General features: G+C 41.7%; 1 protein-coding gene across 1 annotated transcript in view; it reads left to right on the plus strand.

The window, feature by feature from the left end:
- TMEM154 (transmembrane protein 154) overlaps nt 1-17,561 on the plus strand; it is a 40,860-nt gene extending 23,299 nt beyond the window's left edge. The window contains exons 4-7 of the mRNA XM_030878238.3: nt 351-378; nt 1,566-1,651; nt 3,739-3,799; nt 15,244-17,561. Coding sequence (XP_030734098.1) covers nt 351-378; nt 1,566-1,651; nt 3,739-3,799; nt 15,244-15,259 — 191 coding nt within the window. The 3' untranslated portion in view covers nt 15,260-17,561. The remainder of the gene's footprint in view (nt 1-350; nt 379-1,565; nt 1,652-3,738; nt 3,800-15,243) is intronic.
- Nucleotides 17,562-19,069: the final 1,508 nt, after the last annotated feature.

Here is a 19,069-nt window from a genome sequence, read left to right on the forward strand (position 1 = left end):
ACATCTGGGGGCCCAGGAACAAGCCCTCTTTTCAACTCCTCCTTTCTCCATCTTACCACTGTTTTCCTCTTCCTATGGATAAAAATAGTCAAGAGGGATGGACATCCACTGTGAAGTGAGCACTCTCAGAGGGCCACCAGATCTAAAAGAACAGATTTCACGTGGATGGGACCTCATTTCAATATGGCAGTCTGCCCTTGTTTGACATAGAGGTTAACTACTGCTCCTTTCAAAACGTTATCTACTTGAAGTAATTTCCTCTCTTTGTAGAGGAGATTTCAGCTGTTGGAAATAAAAAGTTGTTACACACACTGAAAGTTAACACGACTTTTATATTTACTCTCTTTTAGATGACCTGGGAAGTGAAAACATGAAACTGTAAGTTCCCCACTGCCTCCAGTCCAGCTCGGGATAGGCCAGGATGTCAGGGGATGAACAGATTAGAGAGCCGGCTTTTCAATAGTTTTGGGTTTGACACCCCTTCCGGGGACCTTTGGCTTCCCCAGCCCCAGGAGGATGTGCCCGAGTGCCCACACCTCACCCCAGGGGAGATCTGAGAGGAGGGCAGGGTCCTTTGTTCAGAAAAGAACTTTTTTTCTGACTGCTACTGATTCCAAATGCATTGTTGGTTGAGTATGCTGACGCTGGGTGTATTTCAAGGACATCCGTTCATTTATTCTGATTAAAAATTTTATCTCCAGGGAAGAGACTTTAGCTGGTTATTAAGGGAGGGGAGCCCTGGTAGAAGCCTGAGGTTTGTATGTTGAGAAGCAGTGCGTGGTGGGGAGAGGGGGCGAGAAGAGGAATGGAGGTGGCAGGAGGGGTTGGAGGAGAGAGAGGAAGAGAGGATGACACCCGGAGGAGTGGCCTGGGGCGATGTCACCACCACCTCTGTCACACACACACACACACACACACACACACCCACCCCCGGTTATTTGGACACTAGGCTGGCTTCCTCTGCAGGGTGGCGCCTACGCAGCGCAGCAGTCAGAGCAGGTGGTCCCCTCCCCCAACCCCACCTGCATTAACCTGGGCTTCTACCCTGAACTGCGCGCTGAGCCCCGGCTAGGGAGGACGGTGGATTTTTTAGCACAAGGGCTCCACTTCTTCATGGCAGGAAAGCCTGGGAATGGAAGGGCGAGGTGATGAAAGTAGCCTGTTGACCGTGGCCTCTGGACGTGGAGCACTGATCAAAAACCCCCAAAGAAAGGGAAGTGAAATTGAGCAAGGCTAAAATGCTAAATGTGGCAACTCCCCGGAGGAGTCTCGGGCTTGGTACCTTCCGGAGGAGCAGAGTCTCCTGGGCTGCCTTTCAGCCCATCATCAGTAATGGATGACGGTTTATTTTCGTTTTTGCCTTTTTTCCTATTAGAGTTTGGTCCTCTTGAATAGGGTAAACCCCCAGCCTATCCTGGAGTGTAAGACACTGAATCAAGTTCGCCTTCCTCACAGCCAACGGTCAACATCCTAGGCGCTCCTCAAACGAAATTCAGCACATCACACATGTTGGTTTGGGTTTTTGTTTTGTTTTTTCCCACAAGCTCTTTATTTTCTCTCTCCAGCCCTATTTTTGAGGAAGACACACCCTCTGTGATGGAAATAGAAATGGAAGAGCTTGATAAGTGGATGAACAGCATGAATAGAAATGGTATGTGGTGTGGAATAACCTAAGGTGGGTTTTTTTGTGCTCTGTGGTAAGAGAAGGCTGCCCCCAATTTGTAACTATGCCATGAGTCCTAGAGGGACCCTGTGAGCCCACCCACATTACATCTGGCACATGCACGAAGTAAGCAGGGTGTCTGACCATCCTTAAATATGCAGTTTAATTATTGCATCAATGGTTGCTACTCTTTTGTATTTTTTTTTGCGGTACGCGGGCCTCTCACTGTTGTGGCCTCTCCCGTTGCGGAGCACAGGCTCCAGACGCGCAGGCTCAGCGGCCATGGCTCACGGGCCCAGCCGCTCCGCGGCACGTGGGATCTTCCCGGACCGGGGCACGAACCCGCGTCCCCTGCATCGGCAGGTGGACTCTCAACCACTGCGCCGCCAGGGAAGCCCTCTTTTGTATTTTTGCACAAGTTTTTCAAATGGTCTTTTTCTTCTTGAAAATGATCTTATTTTCGAGCAAGGAAATCTCTTGAAACCAAACTATCTGGAAAAAGTTACCATCTGGCATTATCTGATATATTATAGAATCTAGAGATCTGTGATTTTAATCTGTATATAAATATAAAACTTTATCAAATATGGTTTACATAGATCTGTCTGTCTAGTAGGCACTAGCCATATATGTCTATTTAACTTAAAATTTAAAAAATTAAATGAAATTTAAAATTTTGTTCCTTACTCATTCCAGCCACATCTTGAGGGCTCAGTAGCCACCTGTGGCTAACAGCTATTATATCAGACAGTGCAAATCTAGAACACTGTAGAAAGTTCTACTGGACAGCACTAATAGAGATAGTAATATAAATATCCAATTATAACTTAGTTTCCAATTGATATCTGGCAGTAATTGTAGTATATGTCCCTTACTTTTCATTAAATCAACATTTAGATGTAAAAATGATGACAGCTGTTTTTTCTATTTTTGATTCCTTTAAAAAATCAATAAATTATTTTAATGCTCATGCTAAACTACTACAATCTACTATTTATATTATCCTATCACTTGTATTTTTAACATTTATCTTAAAGAAAATACCCTGGGAGCTGTCAGATTCAACAATCTACAATGGAGTTCTCAAATCCAGAGGCTTGGTGTTAGAATTTTTGTACCAGAGGCTTTCAAGATGAGCTTTGTACCAGAATTTTTGTACCAGAGGCTATCAAGATGAGCTTTCCAGAAGATGAGAACCATTTAACTAAATTGTACAATTTTGAACAGTTTTTCATAGTCCAATATTGAGGGAAGAATGGTTCTGTAAAGCATTTGAGGATGGAGTGGGTCATTGAGATAGTCCTTAAAGTAGTTTCATTTTGTTGTTTTTAGTTTTGTTTTAGTTTATAAAAATAATATACGTACACAGTAGAATTTTTTTTTTTCGGAAAAAAAAAAGAAAATGTTCCACCACCCAGAACCAATCTCTCTTAATATTTTGGTGTATTTCCTTTTATGACTCAGATAATTGTAATATAAAATCATGATCCTGTTACACTCACTAAAACCAGAAATCTGGAAGAAGGCATTTCCATTTGACAGCTAAAGCAGAGAGTGGCTTTGACACATAGGTGATAGATCCAATGGATTTTTCTCCCCCTTGGAAACAGCAGTCGTGTAATAGGAGAGAATTCTGATGACTTTAACAAGGTCGACTGTTCCCCACTTTACCTGCTTCTTTCCTGTTGTGCCTCCAGACTGAAATCATTCTGCAGACACATCAGGACCTTGGGTGAAGCCGTTTTATTCCTGTGTCTACTCTGATCCATGCAGATTCTAGCCTTTGGAGCCCCAGTGGTGTTCCTCAGGGACTGAATAACCAAGCAGTGATGAATTGTGCCCTTTCCAACGGGGCCAGAGGCACGTTGAAGTCTTGTATCTGTGCTGTTAGTGCTTTTTCCATTTCAAGAGCCTTGCCGTCATTAATCTTTTAACCTCTGAAACTCCCTGGTGAGGCCATTTCTGCACAACTAACCATACAGATCAGAGAAATGTGATACTCAACTGCACGAGTTTTGTAGATAAAAAACAGAATTTTAGTGACTAACAATGAGCTTGCTTTTATTCTGTCCTAGCCAACTATGAGTGTTTACCTACTTTAGAGGAAGAAAAGGAACCAAACCACAGCAACCCAAGGTACTTCTAATTTCTACCACAGATTATATATGGTTGGGAGGGGGAGATTGGAGACCACAGTTGAGGACTTTTGCTCACCTTCTCTGTGCATATAAATTTTTTAAAAGATTTCTTTATTATTCATTTATTTATTTTATTATTTTTGGCCGCATCGGGTCTTAGTTGCTGGCACATGGGCTCTTTGTTGTGGTACGCGGGCTTCTCTCTAGTTGTGGTGTGCGGGTTTTCTCTTCTGTAGTTCAGGGCGCCAGCTCAGTAGTTGTGGCGTGCGGGCTTAGCTACCCCGCGACATGTGGGATCTTAGTTCCCTGACCAGGGATGGAACCCATGTCCCCTGCATTGGAAGGTGGATTCTTTACCACTGGACCACCAGGAAAGTCCCTGTGCCTATAAATTTTATGTGACAGTTTTCATGGGTGTATGGAGAAACGAAAGTGTGAGTTATGGAAAATAGAAAGGTACAAATTAAATATCCTAGTGACTCTTTATCTTTAGAAATAAATTAGTAGTGACATTTTTTTGCCCTTCTAAAGAGACACTGTTGAGTTGGCTTCTGTTTTAGTCCTAAAACTTTCTGATTATGACAAACTGTAGGTTTGTTGACCTTGGATGAGTAGATGTTTGGTAAGGAAAACAGATGGAGGTGACAATCTCAAAGGGGTAACTGTAAACAAGAGTGAGTAAAATGAACATAAACAAAAGAAAACCCCGCCTGAATTGGATTGTTATATGAGATAAATTAAATGAGAATTTTTAAAAAACCCATACTCCATTCTACCACTAGGTGGCTCTGCTTAATAGAAAATTTTAGCGCACTGGGGCCTGTGCGTCCTTTAGCCTTCCACAGTCTTGTTTAAATTATATTATCTATTGTGAGGATAGAAATTACCGTGTCTGGGTGTTTTTGATCAGAGAATCCTTTGGTCAGGACCTGGGACATGCTCGCAGGAAATAGGATTGATGATTCAGTAAGTCAGGGACTTGCTCCACAGAGCACTGCTGTGATTTGGGGGGCACAGAATTGCTGATGGGGTAACTCCGAGATGACCGACGAGTAGGGAACTTGACTGAGCCTGTAACTGAGATATTACACTTCTGTCGGAATAAACAGAATACATTTTCAAAGCAGGATAAAGACCACCCACCGTCTCTCCTTCCAAGTTAACCAGAGGCCCTGCACCAGTCCCCTTAAATGTTTCCAGAGCGCAGTCACTTGTCACAAGCAGTTCCTGAAGCCAGAGCGATGCGAGGAAAGACTGATTATTAGACAGTGATTGGGGCAGTCAGATGTTTGTCTTCCAGACCCTTGTTCTGCTTCCTCCCCTAAGCCTTACCTGAGAAGTCGTGCCACCATAATCTCACTGAGGTGAGCCTCCGCTCTGATGCAGGATATGCACCTTATTGTAGATGTCAGTCATTGTTACCTCTGCGGGTACTTGCATGTTAGAATTCACCACTGGTTCAGAAAAGAGTCTATCCTATTTAAAGGAGATATCAGACATTAACAAGAAGATGAAAGAAAAAAAAGAATGCTCGTGGGAGTATCACAGAGGACATTACGAAGGAATTATTTCCTTTGCATTTTTACCTAAAAATGAACATCTATGTGTGTCCAGTTTAGGGCTCAGATCACCCCCCAAAACCTTATAAATATCTTATTACTGCATCTCTGATGTGCACCCTCAAAAGATGTGAGATGTCATTGGTTTTTATATACCTGCCTCTTGTTCCTTGAAATTATTGGCAACATAGAAGAAGCTTAACGTTAGAGAATTGTATGGTGCTAAAAGCGTCTTAGAAATCATGTTTTTGAAATACCGAGAGGCTGGTCTCTGAAGTAAGCTCTACCACATTTCCGCTTCTAAGGCAAAAAGCTTTAACCTGGTCGGAGAGCTGCTTCATGCTAAATTATTGATTTTAAAGGGAATGTCTACATTCCTCTGTTGGTCTGGTTTTAATTCACAGGACAACTGTCAAGCTGTCACCTCATTCCCTCTTGATGAAGCCAGGACCAGGGTTATAGAACCAAGAGTGGCAAGTCCCCAGTCTTTGGTGCTGATGACACTGTCTGATTACTTCATAGGGTATCATGATATTGCAGAGCAAATTTAATTTTTATTCACTAAAAACTCAGAAAAGTACAAAGCACTTAGAACAAATCCTGGTACAAAATTAACTCTCAATAAGTATTAGTTATTTTTAATTATTATAAAAAGTTAGAATTGATATACATAAACTTATTGCCTTTTGGGTGAATGAGCCTGTGTCCTAAGGTCCAGGCACATCTAGTATGTGGAGCATTCTTTTTGCTCCTGGTTTCCCGGGGGACTTCTTTTTGGAGCTTACCAATCCTGAGAAATTATGAATTTGTTTCATCCCCTAGTAATGATCTGGAGCCTTTAGGTTCCCCATCCATTACCAGCGTAGGTAATATGCTGGTGATTTCAGAATAGTCCTCTCAGCCGTCCGGAATTTTTGAAAGGGTATGTAGTTTGGATTATCTTGTAGTTTGGATAATCTTTTCTGTCGTGATTTTATTTACATTTCTTTCTCTTATTGTCTTAATTACATTGATAATTGACGAAACATTTACTTTGAACCTTGAATCCAGGACAGATAGAAGATTTTTTTTCTGAAAGCTTGTGAATCATTAGAGATCCAGGTGGTGAGTGCAATGGTCACTGGGCTTAGAATCAGAAGACTGGTTTCAAGACCCGACTTGGATGATCATTTATTCTTTGTACTAAGACAAGTCACTTTAACTCTGTAAGCTTCAGTTTCCTCATCTTGCATAATGGATATAATGCCACCTGTCCTTCTAGTTTCACAGGATCCCAAGAGAGAAAAAAACTTTGTAAGTTTTTTTTTTTGTTTTTTTTGTTTTTTTTTTTTTTTTTTTGCGTACGCGGGCCTCTCACTGCTGTGGCCTCTCCCGTTGCGGAGCACAGGCTCCGGACACGCAGGCTCAGCAGCCATGGCTCACGGGCCCAGCCGCTCCGCGGCACGTGGGATCTTCCCGGACCGGGGCACGAACCCGCGTCCCCTGCATTGGCAGGCGGACTCTCAACCACTGCGCCACCAGGGAAGCCCAAAACTTTGTAAGTTTTAAAGCACCACAGAAATGAAATGAATTCTTTTATGCTCTGGCAATAATTCTCCCCATCATCTCCAACTGACTTTTTTTTTTTTTTTTAAGATTTTCTATTTTAGAGCAGTTTTAGATTCACAGCAAAATCGAGCAGAAAGTACATAGAAGTCCCCCATACCCCTGGCTCCCACAGGGGAGCGGGACCTTCGTTACAATCGGTTAACCTATTTTGACACATCATTACGTCCAAAGTTCCCCAGTGGTTTTGACCTCTGTGAATCATCCTTCCTCTACCGTCTAAGCAGTATACGGGTGACTCTAATGCTTCAGAAAGTATATAACAGTCACTGCAGATTGAACGTAGTGGAAAACACACTTCCCCATCCTGCTTGGACTAGCAGGAGGATGGGAAACTAAGACTCCTGGAATCCATTTACTTCTTGATGTTAGAAAGACACTGTGACATTGAGCCTCTGTTATCCATAAAGTCCACTCTGATCCTGGGAAAAACGAGGTGATCCGGTCACCATCCTACACTTAATGCACTACACTGTGTGCAGACTTCAACCCTTCACCTTCTCTTGTTCAGGTCCATAATCTCAGGTCTTTCCGGACTTTTCCCACACATCCCATTAGCCAGCAGTTCCTCATTACTTCGCCTTGTCCTCACTGAGTGGACATTTTCCTCGAGCTGTGGAATCTGAAATTTAGCACAGGATTTTAATAAGGGCCAGGGATGTGCAAAGTACCATGGGAAGTTTAAAGTATGGTTTTCATGTTTTCAAAAAAATCAGTGGGAAAAGACAGCAAAGGAATGGTGGGGGAAGGGGAATTCTATATCCTTATTTCCCACCTTAGCATTTTTCCCTATAATTCGTACATGTTATGTGCCAGGCAACGTATGGGGTACCGGGAACAGTGTCAGTGGAACAGTGTCCAAGGGGTGGTCAGGGTGGAGCTGAGGTCTGCCCTAGAGTTGAAGAGAATTTCATCACCGACATTGTTCAGCCTTGCCAGCGTGTGTTGATAACAAAAAACAGATCCATTTTGTTGGTTTTATTATTGTTTAAATTGTCTTGAAAGAATTCACTCCCTTATTGTCTACCCCCATCCTTACAATACCTTCTCTAATGCCACTCGACAGTGGCAAAAACAAGATGGAATTCCTTTCATCTTGGTGCTTACAGTCTGGGCAGTCTCTTCCTTCTTCCTGAGGCCTTTATAACTAGACAATTTCCTGAAAGCGTGGTGTTTCTGCCTCTGCAAGCTTAGGTGAATAACCACAGAAAAGGAATTGCAAATATTAGCCAAGCGCACGTCTTCTTTCCCTTTATGCCTGTTGGCCACAGTGATGATTTTATGTTGAGTAACAGCATTGGGAAAGATTGGGGGAGAATTAGATTTCATCCAAGTCAATTTATAAATTTGAAAGTACAGTAATAACAACAATAATAAGACACTTATTCTAGATACCAGATACCTAGCTACTACTACCTAGGAAATTAACCAAGTCAAAGAAGGTAAGTAACAGTATACCTGTTCTGCTTTTGTAATAATTCCATTGTTCATTTTTTTTTTTTTTTAAGAATCTTGGGTGTGAGACTCAGACACCAATGTATTTTTATTAATTTATTTATTTTTGCTGTGTTGGGTTTTCGTTTCTGTGCGAGGGCTTTCTCTGGTTGTGACAAGCAGGGGCCACTCTTCATCGCGGTGCGCGGGCCTCTCACTATCGCGGCATCTCTTGTTGCGGAGCTCAGGCTGCAGACGCGCAGGCTCAGTAATTGTGGCTCACGGGCCTAATTGCTCCGCGGCATGTGGGATCCTCCCAGACCAGGCCTCGAACCCATGTCCCCTGCATCAGCAGGCAGATTCTCAACTAATGCGCCACCAGGGAAGCCCTCCATTGTTCATTTTATGATTCATGTCTGAGCTCAATAATATTATAAAAATGTATCACTTTAGTATTTTTCAGGAAAATGCAGGTTAACTTAATAGAGAATTTTTTGAATTTCTCCCTGTTTCTTCCCTTCTCTTTGGGTTTTTTTGGAGAAAGTATGATCGTCAGTGTAATTTTTCAAATATACTTATTGAGTGCCTAATATGTGCCTGGCATTGTCCACATCATGCCAAGACAACCAGCTAAAAATGAAACAATCCATCTGAGTAAACCTGGAAATCAGAGAGGTTAAGTGATTTGTCCAAGTTTGCACAGCAAGTTTTTGATGAAGCTCAATCTAGAGAAGAGTTTAAAATTGGATTTTCATTTTCTTTGACTAATTAGTTAAAATAAAAGAGATATTCCATAAATGAAAAGACAAATTAGAAACTTTTAAAAAGAACCCTTAGTAGCAAGCAAGCCATCCACCATGAGGCCAACTATGAAAGTCTTCGGTGGCTGATGCAGTGCAGACATTGACAAGACTGAACCATGAATTGCAAGAAAACAGCAGTTTTGTGTGAACCGTTCTGGCCTCTCCACTCCAGTAAATCTCTGTGGCCGCCTCCAATTACTTTATGAGTTTCCTTCCTCTTTTTCTCTCCAGTCCCTCTAGTCATTTAAAAGTCAACAAGTATTAAATATTAAGTATATTAAGTGCCAACTGATTTCCCTCAAATCCGAGCTAAGTATCATGAGGGATACAAAGTAACAGTTTATAATCCTGCAGGATGCTAACCTCAAATGACATGGTTAACATGTAGGGGTGTGTGTGTATGTGTGTGTCTATGCCTGTCTGTGGTGGGTGAGAGAAGATGCACTAAATTCAATACACCACAGCCTCGTTTGAATACTAGCCCAGATTGTGTCTACACCGTGGGCATGATCTATGTGTCTTGGACCAATTCTGGGCCTGGCTCTGATGGCAGCCAGATTCTCGTCTCTATAATTCCACCTGGGCAGGCCTCTTACGGGAAGGAGAAGGGACGTTCTACTGATGACGCGGAAGAGAGCATGATCTAACTGTTCCGTGACTTTGTGCTAAACTGAACTTTGCACTCCTCCCCAAACCAAGTTAGAGAGCATCATCATTAGAGAAAGGTTTAGCATAGGTTTATTACATCTTGGGAGGCAGGCAACATTAGCTGTGGTCAGAAAGAGGGATTGTTACAAGGTAAACTGGTCAGAAGGACAAAGATGGCTTATCTGATCCTGACCGCAACCAAGGGGCAGTTATGAAACCAGGTGTTACAATTGCACCTCCTCATTTAACTGGTGGTGTTCCACTTAAATGCTTTCTTAAAAATCATCAGATGATGCTTTTTAATCAATTCAATTGGTTTTTTACAGTTTGGAGGCTTGTTACTATACAGCTTTTTGGAAAGCTACCCCACATTCTTAAAATATCTACATATAACCCTCTGAGAAAAATCACTCACTCATGCTACTGTCACAGATAAGTGACCAAAGCCGTACGAATTAACATCAAGGCAAACAACAGAGGTTTGAAGCGGGATCACTGATTTTATTTGTTGCAATTCTGTGGCAGTTTGCCAAGATATTTTTAACAGGGAATTCTAGCATTTGCCAGAGCTGGAAACATCAGGGCTGATTCGATCATTTCACAGAGATGATAAATAGCCAAAAAGATAGCAGGGAACACATCTAACTCAATAAAGGAATGAGCGTGAGGGAGAATAATGCCTCCAGGCTCGGGCATGGGTGGGGAGCCAGGTCCCGGGTTGCTGACTTACTAACAGGCACGTTGGCCATCACACCACCGGTGAAAATCGCGTGTGAGAGTTGCGACACTAGGAATGACCTGCTGACTCACTGCTGAAGCAACTTGTACCCACACTGGGACTGTCTCTAGTGTGGTGGGCCTGGCACGTTGTCAGTGGCCAGATCTATAAGCACGTAAGTTCCACACATATCATGCATGAGGTCCTGTGCTCTTTGATGCTTTAAATGAATGGGTTCTGGTTGGTGGGCAGTGTCACACTTTAAGCCTTCATAACGTTTGTAGAGTGTTCTAAACAAACTGCATTGAGGTTACACTGTCCTCAGAAACTGAAAGTTTGTTTTGGAAGATGGTTTCTTAAAGGCTGTGGATATTTGAAGCAATGTTCAAGCTTGTGTTTAACTGAACATTTACTAGCATAGAATCTAGCAAAATCAGAATACCCGTTCATGTGTCTGGAGGTCGGGCCCGTGGCAGAGAGCTTCGCCTACATTTTCTCATTGATTTTTTTCCAACAGCCTTCTAAGGCACATGGTATTATTATGCATGTTTTGCAGATGAGATGGGCTAAGAAATGTTAACTTGCTCGAGGTCACACAGCGAGAAAGTGGCTGAGCCCTGATTTAAGCTCTGCCCACCTGACCCTGGGCTCAAAAAGCCACCATGAGCACAAGCCAGCATTTGGCTCAACCATAGAAGCAGCCGAAGAAGAGAAATACCTAGGCAAAAACTTAATCAAAAAATGTATGGATAATATAAAAAGAAATTGTTCAAATTTTTATGGAGGGATATCAAAGATATAAACAAATGGAGAGAGACGTACTGTGTTTCTGAATGAAAGACTCAACAGTGTGAAAATTATCCTTTTAAATTCAACTTAGTCTTTTAAAGATCCCAGTGAGCATTTCATCTGGGAGAATAATTGTGCGCAGATAGGGTAATTCTAAAAGAAGGAAAAAGAACAATTGTGTGTGGGGAGGTGGATTTGCAGGGAACATGCTCCAATAATTAAAACTGTGCATACCCAGAACCAAATAAGTATTACTGGCATAGAATAGTATATTCAAAACAGCCTCGAGTATATGTAAACATTTAATATATTATGAAAGTAGCAATTCATAGCAAGTGGATTATTCAGTAAATAGTCTTAAAACAACTGACTAACATTGGGAGGGAAAATTTAGAACTCGACCTCACACTTTAGATTAAAATAGACTCCAGATAAGTTTATATGTGAAAAAGAAAGAAAGAAAATCCAGAAAAATTAAAGATAAATATTATAACTGTAAGGTGAGGTCTGGTTGAAAACATGACACACAGTCAGAAACCGTATCAGAAAAGGATAGACTTAACTACATTAAAAACTCAAATTTTTTATACTTCCAAAAACACAATATAAAATTAGGAGGAAAATGACAAATTGGGGGAAAGTATATGCGATATGTATGATGAACAAGGAATTATTATTAATACATAAATCAATAAAAAGATAATGTCCCATATGGGCAAAGAATATTAGTAAGTATTTTGGCAAAAGAAGAAATTAAAATTACCAACAGAGCTTTGAAAAAAACTTTAGTCTTCCTAGTAACAAAAAAAAGTAACCCAAGAATATGTTAAGGTAAATATTAGATTATTTTCACCTATTGAATTTACAAAAGCTAAAAATAATAATATCCAGTATTAGAATGTTGGGGAAAGGATATTTCCCTAAAGGAAAGTGTCAAGAGAAGGTAAATTTCTAGGGAAGGGGGGTAATTGGACAATGGGCTGGTCAAGCTTTAAAATTGCATACATTTTAACCTAGCAATTCCTCTTCTAGATATTTATGCAAAGGTAACAACTGGAAGCATGCAAAAATGTAGCAATTTTTATAATAAATAAAAATTATAAGTTGGAAATAGCTTAAATGTTTAACAATAAGGATATGCCTAAAAATAATGTTCTTGGTGAGACAATGTGAGACAATGGTGTGCTCTATAGCCAATTAAAAAGATATGGTATATTTATTAGCCAGAAAAGAGGTCTATATATGAATGAGAGTGAGAAAAGCAGATTACAGAACAATATGCATAACATAATTCCATTTTTGTACAAAAAGAATATATATCATTATCACAGAAAAAAGTTTGGAAGAATAAATACCAAAATGTTAACTGTAGTGAGGTTGTTAGTATTTTTATTTGGCTTATTTGTATTTTTTCAACAATGAATATGGATTGGTCTTATAATAATTAACTTTAAAAATCACTTCTATTTTAACTGCTGGACACAGATTAACGTTGTGGACAAACGAGGGACTGTGCCCATTGCTGTACAGCCTTGTATTTTGGTCTGCTTAGAGTAGCTGAAATGTCAAGATAAGGCCACAGAAGGAAAACATGCACTTCAGGGACTTATGCTCCATAGAGATGAACTCCTGGATCTCAGAAATATTATCTTGCTACCACCCAAGTTCCAAGAAAGGAAGCCTCCTTGCCCAGTTTAAGAGCTGTTCAGTGTGACATATGAAACGGGTTGTTACGTTCGTTCTTCAGATAAAGAATGTCTTCATTTGCAGTCAGGTTTCCATTAAATAAGTTTTCCTATAGAAGTTGTCCTTTTATCCATGTCTGCTTTCCCCTTTCTTTCCCATTGGTCAGCTTTCCTGGTCACAGCTTCTTCCCCCTGTCTTCACAACACAGACACAGACACACAAACACATACACAATGTCTCTCCTCCTCTTTCTTGGCTAGATCTAGCTAGCTAGCTAGCTAGCTCTCTATCATCTAGCTAGCTAGCTGGCTCTCTATCATCTAGCTAGCTGGCTGGCTATCATCTAGCTAGCTAGCTGGCTCTCTATCATCTAGCTAGCTAGCTGGCTCTCTATCATCTAGCTAGCTGGCTCTCTATCATCTAGCTAGCTAGCTGGCTCTCTATCATCTAGCTAGCTAGCTGGCTCTCTATCATCTAGCTAGCTAGCTGGCTCTCTATCATCTAGCTAGCTGGCTCTCTATCATCTAGCTAGCTAGCTGGCTCTCTATCATCTAGCTAGCTAGCTGGCTCTCTATCATCTAGCTAGCTAGCTGGCTCTCTATCATCTAGCTAGCTGGCTCTCTATCATCTAGCTAGCTAGCTGGCTCTCTATCATCTAGCTAGCTAGCTGGCTCTCTATCATCTAGCTAGCTAGCTGGCTCTCTATCATCTAGCTAGCTAGCTGGCTCTCTATCATCTAGCTAGCTAGCTGGCTCTCTATCATCTAGCTAGCTAGCTGGCTCTCTATCATCTAGCTAGCTAGCTGGCTCTCTATCATCTAGCTAGCTAGCTGGCTCTCTATCATCTAGCTAGCTGGCTCTCTATCATCTAGCTAGCTAGCTGGCTCTCTATCATCTAGCTAGCTAGCTGGCTCTCTATCATCTAGCTAGCTAGCTGGCTCTCTATCATCTAGCTAGCTGGCTCTCTATCATCTAGCTAGCTAGCTGGCTCTCTATCATCTAGCTAGCTGGCTCTCTATCATCTAGCTAGCTGGCTCTCTATCATCTAGCTAGCTAGCTGGCTCTCTATCATCTAGCTAGCTAGCTGGCTCTCTATCATCTAGCTAGCTGGCTGGCTCTCTATCATCTAGCTAGCTAGCTGGCTCTCTATCATCTAGCTAGCTGGCTGGCTCTCTATCATCTAGCTAGCTAGCTGGCTCTCTATCATCTAGCTAGCTAGCTGGCTCTCTATCATCTAGCTAGCTGGCTCTCTATCATCTAGCTAGCTAGCTGGCTCTCTATCATCTAGCTAGCTAGCTGGCTCTCTATCATCTATCAAGTTGTTTCAGAGACCTTTTGGAAACACCTGGTGTGTCACTGAGCAGGCGAGAACTGAGGTAGGAGTCAGAAAAACATGGTCTATTGCAGCCTCTACGAGCCTCTGAGCTAAGGAGACACCAGGTCCTGTTGATGATCGTCATTCAGGCACTTCCTTGGAAACACAGGTCACTTCAAGTGTAGACATGCTAGAATTTGGGTGAAAGGACACAAAATTTTTAAAAAGCGGGTGGAGGTGCGGGAAGTCAAGTAGTCTGCTTTCCACGAGACTTGGGTGGAGACATGGTCTCACTGGGGAAGAGCTATAGAGCCAGACCTGTGGCTGAGAGAGCCAAGTGAGAAACAAAAGCAGAAATTAGCCCGCGAGCATGGTTATGTCCACACACCATGTCTATAACTTATGTCTACTCACACCTGAAGATGCCTGATGATTGAATTCTAAATGACACTGAGAAGGCACTTCCAGATCCTCTATGCCTGGGAAAAAAAATGGGCTTTTGAAAACACGCCAGGACCACAAACCCTTGAGAGAAAATAACATATCGAAATTTTTTTTTAAGGAAAAAGAAAAGGCGGTTTGGCATCTATCCATAGAGAATGGGATCCGATTTCTTTAAAGGGGGAACCCCGGCTCCATCTGGTTCTCTCCACATCAGCCCTGGGGAAGATATTACAACCAGAGCTAGGGATTATTTCTTGGCTTTCCTAGATTTCCTCCTCAGGGTTCAGATATAAAATCCAAACTGAACTGACCTTTGTTTCAGAAATTGTAATCTGGACACCGTCGGCTCCCTGACTGCTATGTTATCCTGAGTCACCTCCATAGCCGAGTGACCAGCTCTCAGTAGCTTCTTGGAAATATACTATTGTTCTGTTTTTTGCAGTGACAATGAATCCTGAAACTGAATGGTGCTAATGTTTTCCAAGAGAAAGCAGCCCCGGAGGGAGCCTGCTGGGCCTGCCAGCAGAGGATGAAGAGGATCCGAATTTAATTAATTTCAAATCAATGTAAACACAAGAACCTTTTGCTGTTGCTTCCAGTGCCCACTCTTCCAACGCCCAGTGCATCACCTGTACTTGGAAGAATGCTCGATTGAGAAGTGCTGGGCAAAGGCGTGGCTGCCATCCATCGCTGAGGGTGGAGGAACCATAAGATGCAGTCAGCGCTTATCAGTGGGTGTTTCCTCCGCCCAGCCAACCTCTAGATGACTGTACCATCACCCTGGCCACGCTCTCAAGCCCTTGTTACCTTTCTGCTTCATTCCTCAGGGTACAAATCAGGAAGCTGTCTATGGTTTCCTTCTGGGTCACCTTGCGACCTAGCTAGCTTTGGATAATTTCCTCTCATGAGTTAAGTTCTCTGATAGGTCAATTACATTCAGTGGGAACTTTGCTCAAGGTGAGTTATGTCATGGAATAGACAGCAAACAAAGCAAGTGTTTCAATGTGGACCCCATCCCAGAGGGTGGGTAAGCTCATTTCCACCTGCCATGAGACACAGTGTGAGAGCCCACAGTCCTGAAGGGATGCTGTTTGGGGACGTGTTGACCCTGAGTTAGCCAGGTGAGGGAGGAATGGAATTCTCAGTGAAAGAGCACCTGTTTTCCTTCTCAGAGAAAATCAGCTGCTTGTTCACATTTCCCCACGGCTCATCCCCGCCCTCACCACAACTCCCTCGCGTGTGATGTATGGATAGATGTGTTCAGCTGGGCCTCCTCTGCCACCTTCTGTGTCTCTGAGATCTTTAAGGTTGTTTGGAACAAAGAGACCAGCAATAGGCTCTGTCTGTGCCCGAGGCAGGTACCCTTCCTCATACTCAGGATCTTTCCTGCCAGCCTGACCAGGGCTCGTGTCCTCAACGCAGCTCCCAGGAGGCCACCACCGGTCATCAGAGATGACATTCTACGTGATATTTGTTGACATCCTCCTGCTAGAAGCAATGGTGCAAAATGCAGAAGGGCCTAGTTATCACTCCCACTCACGTAAAATCAATCACCATTTAATCCTTAATTTTCCAATTCTGACCTTTAAAGCAATCTAGCAAATTAGGAGCCCTCAGCTCTTCCACGGCACCTAATGTTTTATTCCAGGAAAGAAACCAAGAATGAGAACTGTATCTTACTCCCCGCATATAAACGGAGGAGGGGTTGAGGTTCACCAAATATTTGCTGCTGTTATTTGGGGTCTTGTGTTTGAAAGGCTGCCTTAATGCATAATGAAAAACAGTCCTTTTTTTCAGAATCCCTTTAACCAGCACTTGCCTTCTGAACTATGCCCACAATTTTAAAGGCAGAATTCCAAGCCAGGGAGGTCTTTCCACCGCAGTGAAAGATAGAACTATCTGGCTGTGTTTAACCACTGCTCTTATGCCATCCCGGGGTTGCAAAGAGCTTTGGCAAAAGACAGTCTTCATGGTACAGAAGCACAACAGAGCTGTCTGTTGTATTCTCTTTAGCACATCCTGATATGGCATTTTTGTTTTCCTTGCCGTTTTGCATATTCATATTCAACTTGTGGTCCATAGTGACTCTCAAGATATTTATGCCAAAATCGCTACTTTCCAAATCATCGTTTCTGGCTGTTTTGTTACCTTGTTTCTCATCCACATTTTGACTCTGTAAAGAGTCTCTTCTTTCTCTAGGTAGCTAAGATTTTTGCTGAACTTTTGGGCCCGTAAGTGTCATCCAACCCTATCAAATAATGGACTTTAGCGGTTCAGAGAAGGATAGGAGGTCTTGGAGTCTCACTCTGATGAAGTGATATTTTATGATATGGTACACATATTCTCATTCGGTATTTGAAATGACTTCAAATTCCAGAAGAAGCAAGCTTCAGCAGTATGTCATTGTGTTTATATCTGAAAAATGTACTAACCTCTATAGTTGCATCATGTGCAAAGCACTTTAAAAAAAGAGTTTACTCTGGCAAGATATATGACATTAGTATGAGTCAAAACAGCCAAAGTTCAGTGCTCTGTATCTTTTTATTACTGTCCAGTCAAGAGGCATCATAGATTATGATCATTCCAAGAATTGTATTTAAACCTAATCTTAATTTTTATGTTTCAGTTTACTGTTAGTAAAAATCTTAATAATTTGCCCTAATTGGGTAGCCAACCAGAGAAAAATCTGACTTTAGAATATTTTCAAATGTGTAAATTTTATCGTATTTTTGTACATATTAAGTAAGCTAAGTTAGCAACATTGCCTTGTTGAACTCCTCAGGAAACTTGTGGTAATAAATATGTGAAAATCTCAGTCTTAACTCAGCGATGTGACTCCTCTCTCTGGGAAGGTCATTGTCATCCAAACAGCGAACACATAGCATGGATCAATCTTGACATCCATGGGGTGACAGATGCTTCTGATCACCCTTGTAGCTCTAGCAATGTAAACGGGTGCTTTAAAAAATACTTTTGTCTATTCATTTGTTTTGGTTGTTTAAACTATCAGTTTTCACCATCTCTGTAAGAAGGCCCTTATGTTGAGTAAACATAAAGTGTACACATTAGTTTCAACTTCTGTCAGAAGTAGTACATATTCTGAATAGAGTAGAGCAATAAGACATGGCTCACACTGGGAGACATGGCTGAAATTCTCACTGTGAGGAAAACATTGACATTTTCTACTGAATTAAATTTACACATGCTGCTTTTTCACACTCAGGATGAATCTGGCCTGTCTATTTAATATCTACAATAGGTGGTCCAAAGTAGCTTCATTCATAGATTATATTTCTTTGCTCTTACAATAACCAAAAGATCACCGTATATTAGTATGGTGTGGACGTAGTCAAATTGGTTATTAATAATTGCTAAAACCAAACACCCAATTGCCTGAATTATTTATTTTTTTGAACAGCTCTTTCACCTTGCCTTGATACTGTCTTGTCTAGTAGCCAAATTTTATTTTCCTCTTAGTCCTTTTGTAAATATCTGATGGGGTTTGTATTGTTTTTTGCCCTCTTATCTTTTCTAAATAATACGTCATGTTCATGAGACAGCAATCCATACAATTATATAAAATAAAACTTTTTAAATCACCTCTATGGATACTCTAAGCCCTTTCTGAAATGATATTTTAAGAAGTTAAATTCTTAAACCAAAGTACTTACAGTAACATAGGGACTTTAATCTCATTGCTGTACAAGATTAGAAATATATGTTGAACTGCTTAAGACAACCAAAGGTGGATGGGGTCCTGTGCCAATTGGTCTCCAGGTGCAGAAGGCTCAGTTAATCATCCTCCTTCATTGCCGTCATATTATTATCATTGACCTTTGGTAGGTTATAAATAAATAACTAGACTTTTACAAAAAGCCTATTCATCACATTTTTCACTTCTTTGGTCTGCATGGAAAGGAATAAGATAATGATCTCTAGATACTACAAACAGTAGGTGACATCTTTTCCAGTGTAAAGATCAGTTGAATGAACATTCAAGACGGCGGACGAGTAAGACATAGAGATCACCTTCCTCCCCACAGATACATCAGAAATACATCTTCATGTGGAACGACTCCTACAGAACACCTACTGAACGCTGGAAGAACACCTCAGACTTCCCAAAAGGCAAGAAACTCCCCACGTACCTGGGTAGGGCAAAAGAAAAACGAATAAACAGAAACAAAAGGATAGGGACGGGCCCTGCACCAGTGGGAGGGAGCTGTGGAGGAGGAAAGGTTTCCACACACTAGGAGCCCCTTCGCGGG

This window comes from Globicephala melas, chromosome 5, assembly GCF_963455315.2.
Source record: "Globicephala melas chromosome 5, mGloMel1.2, whole genome shotgun sequence".
NCBI classification, from domain to species: Eukaryota; Metazoa; Chordata; class Mammalia; order Artiodactyla; family Delphinidae; genus Globicephala; species Globicephala melas.